Source organism: Callionymus lyra, chromosome 16 (assembly GCF_982586985.1).
Source record: "Callionymus lyra chromosome 16, fCalLyr1.hap1.1, whole genome shotgun sequence".
Lineage (NCBI taxonomy): Eukaryota > Metazoa > Chordata > Actinopteri > Syngnathiformes > Callionymidae > Callionymus > Callionymus lyra.
This window is the reverse complement of record NC_141833.1, coordinates 3,632,715-3,644,740: the sequence shown is the minus strand read 5'-3', so window position 1 is coordinate 3,644,740 and position 12,026 is coordinate 3,632,715. Positions and strand designations below refer to the sequence as shown.

The window sequence follows — 12,026 nt, the reverse complement described above, 5'->3', positions numbered from 1 at the left end:
AACAACAGGAGGGGAAAGGAACACACACGTTGTGGTCACTCGTGTGAATGCAGAAACAAGAAAGATCTGAGAGACTTCTAATATACCAAATATTAAACTTTACTACAAATGTTCTGAATGTAATGGATCAATAATAATGACATTAAAATACAATTCTTGACGGATGAATCATTTTGGGGTGGTTTACATGCTGAGATTCTACACCTTCGGATTCCACAGTGAACATTCCAGTGAATCATTCTTGAATACTGAGGCATGTCTATATCCTGCTGGGAGTAACATTTTTTTCTTTTTCTGACTCATCATGAGTCAAACCAAAGCTCTTCTCTACTAATACATTTTAGAACACCTTTGTGAGATACAGAAGAATAAAGAACATGTAGCCCTGACTCAACCTTTTTCAAATCACACACGAGAATGTATATGGTTGCCTCAGCACTCATTTGTGTTTGCAACAACATGCTTACACACACTTATACATTAATCATTCATGTTAAATATGTTTTCCATATTTATTTATAATCAGGTTGTCAGTGGATTTTCTCCAAGAACACAAAACACACAAGGTAAATTGTTAATTGACTTCATGTGTGAGCATGTGTGTGGTTGTGTCTATCCACAACCTGGAAAACTAGCTACCTGTCTAGACATCAACATTTTTTACAACACACTTTTTTTTTTTACATTTGGAAGCTTTTTAACCTCCACAAAACACCGATTGTCCCCCCATGCTGAGATGCTGCTTGGCTGCCTTCCCACTCTCTGTCTCTCCTTTCTCAAATTGTGACACACAGGAAAGCAAATTGCAATAACAAAATAATATAGATTTTATATCTTGAAGTATATATAATAATATATAGAATAACAATAAAAATAGAACCACTAAAATATATAAATTATAAATATAAATGTGTTGTTATTGTCTATTTGAAATTGTTTTGGACTTGCCAGATTATATCAAAACATATATATTAATTATTTTAGATTTATTTATTTAAAAGAATTTGTCGATCCAGATGTTATTTTTGAGTTTTATCTCATGTAATATGTACCACTATGGTTGGTAACTACTCTGGAGATCCATTTGTTGCTCAATGTTTTATATTTACACAGCTTCACTTGATCGTCAGTAATCGTTGAGATGGGTTGATGAGGCTTCATGAAGCATTTTCCCTCTTTTCACAGACCACTAGATGGCACTGTTTGCGGTAAAATTTTCAGCTTTTAGGAACCTTTTTAAATCTAGCATCATTTTTAAGTGAAAAGCACAATTTTAGAAATGAATGACACAGTATCATGAAGCTTCACCAGTCGATCACCAGGATCATCAAGTACAATACAGAGGGATATATGGTTAGGGTTGGTTATTTTAAACATGGTCTGATAGGTCCTGATTTGGATAAATAAAAGTTTAAAAAAAAAAAACATTTAGAAAGAGAATATGAGTTGGTTTTATGGTGATTCCAATAGATTTATTATTTGGAACTTACAATGAATGTACTGAACGAGTCAGGTATGTGTATGAATCTGTCTATTTTTGTGCCATTTATAGTATGAATGACTGTGTAGATGACGATAATCTGGATGATAATAGTCCTGCTCCTGCAGCTGAAGGAAACATGGTGATTCATACTCTTTCTGTTCTCCAAAATAGAAACCGTCGGGCTATATTTGCCCTCGCGACCATGGCGACTGTCAAAATATGACATCAGAGGCTCAGAGGTATAAAAAAAAGAAAAAAAAAAGGTGCCAACTCATGTGTACTTGAGATGTTTCCATGGTGATGAGTCAGAAGAACACATCAGACCGTTTTCTCACCAGCACCTGAACGGACCGACCCGGACCGATGCCGATCCATGCTTTTGGCCCGAGAGAGGATGAATCCCTGCGACGGAGCACGGAAGAATGAACACGCCGCAGGCTTCGTCAAACTTTGTCAGTACATATCAGTGTATTTGGGCCAGTGCTGGCTCAGCCTGCCGGAGAAACGGGGCCACAGCAGCCCAACAGCAGCAACCTGAGAGGCTGCCAGAAATGTAGGTTAACTATAAATTACATAACGTTGGACTCTGGACTGAAAGCACAATGAAGTGTTGCTCTCGCCGCCTGTGGCAGGACGAGCAGTTCTGAGGGGGCTCATCCGTCTGTTGCTGAAAATAGAGGGGATGGGATGATGTGAGATTTGGTTTAATTCATCTCATGCTGCTGCTGAACACGTAATAAGATGATGTTACAATGTTACCTGGCTGGAGGTTTTGATCAATAATTAAGTGAAAACACCAACAAACTTGAAATAAACAATAAAAAATTCTACATTTTATAGAATAAGTATAAGTGAGTTAATAAAGCTGCTGTGTATTTACTGTACGAACGCAAGAACTGTAAATATTGACTTTTTGACTCAGCTCTCTCTCTAGAGTGGCGGCTATGTCCCAAATACTTCTGGATCTTCTTCTACCAACGATTTGAGGACGTGACATACATGCAGAAAATATGAGGGAAGTGTAACTACGACTCTATTCCTCATTTCTATTTTAGTCCCAGCAGCACGAGTGGACTATAAATAGACATGAAGTCTCCCTCGTATTGATCATGTGCATCACACTAGATTGCAGTCATCTTAATATTTTCTGTTGTCACTAAGTGAAAACGCACACACACACACACACACACGCACACACATACACGCACACACAAACACACATCCCTCAGCGATCCAAATGTGGGTCAGACTAGTGTAACACACTCAAGAGTGTTTGAACATCCAGCATTTTAGAATCAAACACGTTTGGTTTTAGCTCTAAAGACGCTTGTTCTCGACAATATTCTGGCCAGAGCTGTTCGTTTCAGTGAGTAACAGCCTGTGATCATGTTTATGAGCAGACTGGTATGTCAATCCAGACAAAGACAAAACCACAGAATTATGTGTCTGGAAGCTTAATGACAAGTCTGTGCATGAACCAGTACAACTTGGAGATAACAGTTAATATCACGAGGAATCATTTATGTACTTACCTGGAATTATGTACTTTGTTCTATCGCTACAAAAGTTGAGGCAAATCCCATGTCTTCTTCCAAATTACTTAAATAATGTAGAAATAATTTAGACAAGTTTACAAAAGTACTTTACTTTTGGTATATGGATAGACGTCTTACAAGCAGGAATATGGTATTGAAGTGTAAAATAACATGTTGTTTCCCGGGAAGTTTAATACTGTGTTAACCGTAATATTAACTATAAGCCTCTACTTTTCTCCCCAAGCTTTGACCCCAACCAATTATGTGGATAAACTATGGATTTTTATAGATTGACGGCCTCTAGAAGGCACTGTAGCAGGTGGAAAAGATCATGCACAAGGAAGGAAATAGTGCCCAGAGCAATGATGATCGATTGATGAAGCTTCATGAAACAGTGGCATATTTCTTAGAGTTCTAAGCTTATACATAATGGGAGGTTCCAATCAAATAGTCGCTAAAAGCGAAAGGTTATACAGCAAAGAGTGTGATCTAGTCGGCTCTGAAAATGATGCTTCATGAAGCTTCATCAGCAAATTACCAGCAGCAATTCATCAAAGTCTGGACACAAACCACTGTTAAACAACAATGGTTAAACACAATGAATAAATCGATGGTTGGACTTTATAGGCAGCAGAAGAAAGAGGTTAAAAGAAATTTAAAAAAGATGGCCCGAAGCCTGGCAATGATATTCTGGTAGACTCATTACTTTTTTGTTTACTAGTCACTTTACTGCAACATTAAAAGCACAGTTCAGGGTTTACATCTATGTGTTACAGTGTTACAACACCTATGGATACAGGCGGTGTCACCATTATAAGGTCTGTATAAATGATTTTCTCTGTTTTAATTTAGTTGGTGAGGTGCACCTTAATAGTCCGATGCTTAAAAAGAATAATACAAATTCAAGTCCAGATTAGTGTTTATTCATAAAAAATAAACAAGTTGTCTATAATGTTCTTTAAATTTAAATGAAATCAAATAATATCCTACACTTGTGCACTTAAGTCTCTCTGTACTATAAACAAGTAGTAAACAAGCTCATCCTGAAGTTGGTAACATTCACAAACACTTTTGAGCCCTAACAAACAAAATGTAATGTATTGGACGTAATATCTAACATTTTTTAAATATGATTGAATAAATAAAAAATGTACTTAAGATTATACAACATATGTAATACATTATCAAGGGAGTTTGTGGTGTATATATCTGTAGGGGTATATATTTGTATTTGTAAAAATGGGTTTCAAACATAAAATGAAGTTACAATTAACTTGATTTTTAACAAATGCATCAAATAGCTTATTTTAACAGTCTTATTTATTTAAAAGTTTGATCAGTTTAGTGTGACGTCAACGGTTCAAACTTGAATCCATGACACAGTTACTAACGTGATGGAAGTTCCGTGGTTGGAATATTGTCGCCTTTTATTTTCCCTGTAACTGTCGAGTTGTCGTGGTGGCTGATCTTCAGCCGGCGGGGGTTGAAGTCTTACGTTTGTATTTACCTCCTGATCGCAGTAGTAACAGCGTGAACTCAACGCGCAGGAATGCGAGGGCAGGAGGCGCGTCACCGCGTCTGCGTGTGTCACCGCCTGCGTCAGGACACGAGGGCGAGTCAGAGACGAGCCACCGACCAAGAGCAAACCGTCCACTTTGGGGACGGTTTTCGGATTGCTCTTTTTTTGACAAATTAGTTTCTAGTTTGAACGCGATTTTTGATTTTATGACTTTTAAATATTTAAGACGAGAATGTCGTGGAGCGAAGTGGATATTTATGCTCGCATGTCGATAAACGCAAATGGACGTTTTTTGCTATAGCTACCGTTCATTACGGTATTTAGTAATTTAGTGATTTATTAGTTGCTGTCTAGTCACGATTTGACAAATACTGCCTTTTTTGAGTCAAACTTCTATTTTAAATAAAGAACAAGAGTTAAATTGGGACACGAGCTACTCCTAAATTGGTCGCGGGGGGTGAAGCATCTTGTCGTCACGCGTGCACTCTCGGGCTGGTCGGGAGCAGGGCTGTGTTGTCTCCAGTGATACTACAGTACAACAGTACAGCAGTACAACAGTACAACAGTACAGCTGCGTACAATGAGCGAATACTCGAACATATCACTTCTTTAATCTACACTTTTTTCACTATCAAGATGCGGCCTCTCGAACTGTCTTGGTGAGTAACTAAAAACAACTTCTTGTCCAGTCTGTTGGTTGTTAAATATTATTAATATATATTTGTAATATTGTTTTTTTTAATAGTTTTAATAGTCGTGGTCGAGCCGTTTGAATACAGTGAAAACTACATCGCTATGAAAGTGTTTTGTAAAGAAAAGTTATTTGTTTGACGCGAGAACAGTGTTGTCATTGTAAATGACATGTGTGTCCAGCGCAGGGTCAGAGGTCAGCTGCCTCGCAGCTCAGCTCGCTCTCACTTTTTTATTTGTTTTTTGTTTTTTTAAACCACACAAGTGTTATGATTAATAATTACAAACCGGTAGGACGTGGTCACTCCTGGAGCTCCACGTGAACGCGCATGTGCCTGCGCGGCTGGGAGCCTTTAACTAATTGATGGGATGTCAGCGGAGGTGCAGCGCCACATACTTCCGCTGCCAGTAATGCATCCGTGGAAGAAATATAAATATAAATATATAAATATATATATATATGCATGTACGTGAAGCGTCCTCAACAGTAGACAACTGTAACCACCAACTGCTTACTCAGGTTGGCTGTGCAAACACGTTCGATGACACAAGAGGGTGACTCCTGTTTCACCTCGTATTTGTTGATGGATCCAGGAAGTTTACGCGTACACAAGACGCGCACGCGCGCGCGCGCACAACACACACCCACCCACCCACCCCCCACGCACCAGATTGGCACTATAATATTTATTGTTAAATACCTTTTAAACTTTAATAAAATCCACAAAGTCAAGTCCACATTTGGCAAAAAGAAGTATATTCAAGTGTAAAATGAGTTTATATTTATTTATACATACATGTATGAAGTATACTCGACTTGTGATATCACTTGTGAAGGGTACTAGGAGTATATATTTATTGTATACTTGATGTATTGAACTTGAAGTTTTTGTTTTTTATCTCTTGGCAAAACATTTTTTCCAAGTGTACTGTTAAAATGGATGTAGTATACTTGAAGTTTACTTGTGATATCCCTTGGCAAAAAGAAGTATATTCAAGTGCTGTAGGAGTATATTTATTTTATACTTAAATAGATTTATTAAACTTGAAGTTTAATTGGATATCCCTTGGCAAAACATCTGTTTAGTATACTTTGAGCATACCTTTTTTATACTCAAATTGAAGTAGTATACTTGAAGTTTACTTTTTATATCCCTTGGTAAAACATTTTTTTTTTCAAGTGTACTATGTGTATACTTATTTTACACTAAAATTGATGGAGTATCCGTTTGCTTCGATTACGAAATGCTTTTCTCTTTGTGCAACTGTATTATTATGGTGATCCAGAAGTAAACAGTGCAAAGGATTATGGGAGTGTGTGATGGGTGGCAGAAAACAGACTATAGGTGGTATTATTAGATACACGCATTAAACTGATTAGAGTTGCAATAGAGGGGCCACAGAACCAGGGCTGCACATGTATGTCTTGCCTTTGATGCCAAAAAAAAAGATGTTATGTATGTCCAGTTGTTGGCAGTTCGTTGTCGCGCCTGAATCTGTTAAATGAAGTTCAATTTTCCGCGAGTTTACCGTGGATAATTGAAGTTTTTTTTCAACAGATATACTTTAACAAACCAAATGCATACTAGAAGTGCCGACTACTACATTGCTAGTAAAGGGAATAGTGTACGTTTAGTATACTTGGAGTGTATACCTAGTACACAGTGAGTAAAGAGTTGAGTATACTTAAAAGAATACTTCAGTAAACTTAAAATGATCCAATAGAATGATCAAATTACTACACTTCAGTACACGTTTAGTCCACTAAAATATAATGTATTTAAGTGTACCTGATCAAATGAACTTCAATTTGAATACTATCTTCTAATGCTCTTCAGGAACCTAAAGTAAGTCATGTTTGCAATAATGTTAACATCCAAGAACATCAGCTGCTCTCCTGCTGCTGTTGAACTACATATTCTTCTCAAAAAAGACGTGAAGAATTGTTGGAATGTTAATTACTCTGCTGGGGAAAGGAAAGAGTTACTCTTTCTCTCTAGTGCTCAGCTGGATGAGGACACGCGTAGGAATCTCATTTTACGTGCACACACTCGTGCGTTCGAAGGAAACGTCGTAATCAAATGAACCTGAACAAACCTTGGAACCGGCCTGACCAGGAACGCTGCTGCTCTCTGAACAAGGAAGATGTCTCATTATTCCGGACTCACAAAAAAAAAAAAAAAAAAGCAGTTTGTTAGTTTGCCTCTGAGGGAACATATGGTCATTATTGCGGCATTATTAATTCAGTGATTTCTGGGATGCTCGGAGAAGACTTGAGCTGTTCTCAGTATTGATCTGTGGGCCTGCAGCTTCATGGATGTTGTGTTTGTGTGCAGAGTGTTCGTCGACCAGCACCGGCACCATGAGAGGCGTCCTGAAGAGGAAGTTCGAAGAACTAGATGATCATCCCTGCTACTCCTCCTCCTCGTCCTCCTCCTCTCCATCCTCCTCCATCTCCTCGCCTGCAACCTCAGAGTGGGAGTCAGATGGGGAGAACAGCCCATCCGACCAGAACCAGGACTTCACACCTCACAGTCCACCTCCACCCACCAGTGTACCCGGTGAGTGTGAGAATGTACCCAAAGAGCCACATTATAAATAACTCAAATGTGACCTGATTAAAGTTTGTGATGCACTGATGAAGCTTCATGAAGCAGTGATATCATTTTCAGAGTTCAGCAGATGGCGCTGTTGGTTTACAAATGATGGGAGGGTTCATTAAAGATTATACAAACAGTGTCATCTAATGGGCAATAAAAAAAAGAGATTCAGTTAAACACTCAACTGGGAGGTTTTCCTCCCCGACTTCCCTTCAGCTCTTCATCCTCTTCAGAGCTACGCTCACTTTAATCTTGATTTTCTCCAGATCAACCTCATCAACTCAACCTTTAACCCTCTCTCCATCTTTCATGTTCATCAAACCCCTAACATACATAACAGTTACCTCCCAATATTAAAAAACAAAAGGCATTTAAATGTCTAAACCTTTAATTTAAAGTCACATTGTTGGTGTTTGATGAAGCATTATTTCTGTGAAAGACAGTCCAGGAAATGTGAATAAATAGGGTTGACCTATTAAAAAATTATGTTATTTCATTCTCATCATTGTCATTTATTCATCTCTTCATTAAGAAGACTTATCTGTCCAAAATTCCCTCCCTCGACTTGTCATAGGAGTGTCTATTATCTCTCCGTGGCAGATCTATTTTGCCTGGCTGATATGATGATGCAAACCCTGGCCGCGGTCAGATAGTGAGCATCTCACCCTTGTGTACTTCATTTGCCTTAGCAATTGCTTCATTTGAATAACAGGTACTGAGTTAAACATTTCATATCACAAGTCTGTCTTCACTGTGTTGTTGTTGTTGCGGGGGGGGGGGGCGTGACTGAGGTCCAGCAGGTGCGTGGCCCCTGGCCCGGGTCAGCTGCCTGCTCTTGTTTACCCGCTCTCAGAACTGGGGATCAGTGTGAGAAAGAGCTGGAGTTCACGACCACTCCATACAAAAATACAGCTAAGAATGTTAATCAACTAAGACCACTGTTGGTTTACTAGGATCCTCTCCCTGTTGTCCCTCACTAGTTTGGCATTTCTCCTTTTTTGGGCATGCTCAACTTTTGACCCCTAGCGCGTTGTCTCCATCTAGTGGAAGAATGAAGAAACATTGTTTAAATAATTCAATTAAATAAATCAATTAGATAGATTTCCTTGCTGAATTGTGTACAGTTGCTGTTGTGAAGGTCCATCAAGCAAAGTAAAAGTACTAAAAACAAGCTTAAGATCGCATTGTTTGTTTGATACAAAAATACATACATTAATACCTTTTTTATTATATTCATAAATAGTATAACACGAACAAATGTAAAATCCATACAGGCTAGAGGTAATAAATTGATGCTAATTCAAATTGGTTTGATACGTTTGAACTTTGATTTTAAAGAGAGATGTTGTTTTGGGATCAAGATTTTTTTTTTTTGTTAATTTGGGGACTGAACACGAACAACACAACTAGATTATAAAGTTAACAATTTTAGGTCACCTGGGATATTATTTCTTTACCAAACTATTTCTTTACCAAACAGTTTAGCTAACTTTATATTAGCTAGTGATGCTGTTAATGATAGTCTGATAATGACGGACTCATGTCTTTCATTTGCAATGCCATTCTAAAGTAAACCTGTATAAACAAGTAATACAAATCAAGCTTTATATGCTTAAATTAAGAGTTTATTTTACATATCGACATATTTTTAAGGGCCAATAAATACTGACATAAATGACAAAAGCGCAGGACAAAAGTTCTAAATACAAAAAAAAAACTATTCAGAGTTAATAAAATTAGTAATTACAACATAAATTGTTAATTTCTACACAAACTTAGACCTCATGAGGGCCACGTTAATACAGTCAGAGGGCCACATGTGACCCCAGGGGCCGAACATTGCCATGACTTACTTACTTTCATGTCTGGATTAGATTATTATTTACACTTTCTATTGTTCCAACAAAATATATAGACAGTAGCTTCCTCACACTGCAGCTGTTTGGATGACTCAAGCGCCATGTTGACCCCGTGTCTCAGCCCCTCCAGTCACTCTGACAGCTTCTTTCCTCTCTGGTCCACAGTTCGCTCCATCGTGAGGAGGCCGCGGCCGACGGTTCGCCGCAGCAACGTGCACTTTGACCTGGTGTCAGTCTTCAGCTTCCCACGTTGCCAGGGCTACAGCAGTGTTCCCAGTCGCGGTGGCAGCAGCCTGGGCATGGCGCCTCGGCACTGCGCCCTCCAGAGGTTCACCGTGGCAGAGCACGCTGAGGAGCGACAGCACCGGCGCGCCCAGAAGCTGCGAGCGAGAGCTCAGGAGGAACGTCTGGAAGCTTTTAAGCAAAAAGTGAGCGCAGAGATTTAATAAATGAAAGGCAGCATTTTTAAACGTACGACTGTTGTGTTGTAGCTGATCAGCAGCGGTGCCATCGGTCAGAGCGACGCCGCCAGACTCACCGTGGACCACCTGCCGGAGGACGGTTGTGACGTGGTTCCTAGTGAGCTGAGGTGGGGGGGCTCCCTTCACCCGTACTCGTCCAGACAGCGACAGGCTGTTCTACTGGAAGCCGGGGTGAAGCGCATCGACAAAGACGAGAAAAGACAGCTTCAAGCGCTCCGCCTCAGCAGGGAGGACTGCGGGTGTGACTGCCGGGGCTTCTGCGAGCCCGAGACCTGCGCCTGCAGCCTGGCTGGCATCAAGTGTCAGGTGAGACCACTATAGAGGGAACCAACTGTTGGAGTTTTAAATAGACTTTTTGTTGTGGTGGCTCGGAGGTGGCTCTTGCTTTTATTTACACAATGGCTAAATCGTCCACGACTGATCCAGACTAAAACTATCTCCCTCTGATTGTCTCAGGTGGACCGCTTCAGCTTCCCCTGTGGCTGCACCAAGGACAGCTGTGGGAACACGGAAGGTTACACTGAGTTTGACGCCAGGCGGGTCCGAACCCACTACATCCACACCGTCATGAGGCTGGAACTGGAGCGGACCATCCAGGACAAAAGTCAGGGGGTTGAGACCAGACCTCCGGAGTATCCGGTCCTGTCAGAAGAACCGAGTGAAACCAAACCTGTGAACAATAAACCAGACCAAATGTGCCCCTACGGGTTCACCCCGGAGGAGTCTGGACTTCCTCTCACGATGCCTGCTGTGCCACCTTTCGCTTTCAGCCCGGAGGAGTCGCCGAGTGAGGAGAACAGCTGCGGCAGCAACATGTCGGAGTCGTCCTGCTCCGACTCTGAGACAGGAGAAGGTCCTGCCTGTGGACCAGTGACCCACAAAGCAGACTTGCCCGTGCAGCTCAGCCTCACCTCAGACTCTCCCGGCACATTTCAGGAAAACCGGAGGACTTCAGGTTACGTGGATGAGAATAAAAACCCGGCGAGGAACCTCTTCGAAGACGAGTCCCTGGAGTGTCTCTCCAGCACCCCCTCCCCCACCCTGGACTTCACCTACTGCAGCTATATTGATCCGTGTCTCTCCTCAGACTCGGATCTGGAGTTCTTTGACAGCGACTATCCCTCTGGATCACTGCACAGCTCCTTCAAAGCTCCTAGACTTCCCGACAGTGTTCACCAGCTGCAGTTGTTCAGCTCTGTGGTCCTGCCACACTACGACTCCAGCACCTTCCTGCTGGAGGCGCTCATCTCCGACTGACCCGAGCACAAGCAGCTGTTTTATGACGTCTGCTTCCACAACAGACACATCAATGACTTATATATTTTTTATGAATCATGTCTTTGTCAAGAGAAAATATATGTGAGCAAGTACAACCAACCACTCCAGAAAACTGATCTTTATATTTAATTTGTATTTATTTTATAAGAGTATTTGGTTACAAAGTAAGCGACATGTGATATTCCTGAACGGTAAAGGGCCCATTTTTTTTTATTCATGTGCTTTATAAAAGTGTGTCTTAGTCCAGCCTGAACTAATGTTACAGGCTGGATGTATGAACGTATTTAATGATGATCATTTTGCTTCAGAATTGTTTATGGTTATTATATCTGTGATTACGAAATAAAATCAATATTTTATTTATTAAATTATCTGTTGAAATGGTGAAGGACTTTCTTTTTTTACGCCACACGAAATCACTGACATCAGAGGAAATACTGTATTCTTCATTAGACGTTGTACCGACGACCGTCGCAAGAGGTCAGTCTAGTAGTTTTCTAATATTTTCAAACGTTTATATTGTAAAAGAATATTAGACCGAGTAAAGTCATTGAAATGAGCAATATCTTGGAAATCAAAG

The 12,026-nt window shown here is 40.3% G+C and overlaps 1 protein-coding gene across 1 annotated transcript; it reads left to right on the top strand.

The window, feature by feature from the left end:
- Positions 1-5,073: 5,073 nt before the first annotated feature.
- Positions 5,074-11,834, top strand: LOC148063245 (cysteine/serine-rich nuclear protein 1-like). The gene is made up of 5 exons (XM_087811074.1): positions 5,074-5,196; positions 7,564-7,788; positions 9,852-10,114; positions 10,178-10,474; positions 10,625-11,834. Exons 2-5 carry the CDS (start codon positions 7,590-7,592, stop codon positions 11,423-11,425), a joined length of 1,560 nt encoding a protein of 519 aa, XP_087667200.1. The 5' UTR covers positions 5,074-5,196; positions 7,564-7,589; the 3' UTR covers positions 11,426-11,834.
- The last annotated feature ends 192 nt before the right edge of the window (positions 11,835-12,026 follow it).

Excerpts from the sequence above, each read along its gene's own strand:
- LOC148063245 (XM_087811074.1), top strand. The coding sequence starts at position 7,590 with ATGAGAGGCGTCCTGAAGAGGAAGTTCGAAGAACTAGATGATCATCCC. Across the intron at positions 7,789-9,851 it reads TCCACCCACCAGTGTACCCG|TTCGCTCCATCGTGAGGAGG; the intron begins GTGAGTGTGAGA and ends TCTGGTCCACAG. Across the intron at positions 10,475-10,624 it reads TGGCTGGCATCAAGTGTCAG|GTGGACCGCTTCAGCTTCCC; the intron begins GTGAGACCACTA and ends TGATTGTCTCAG.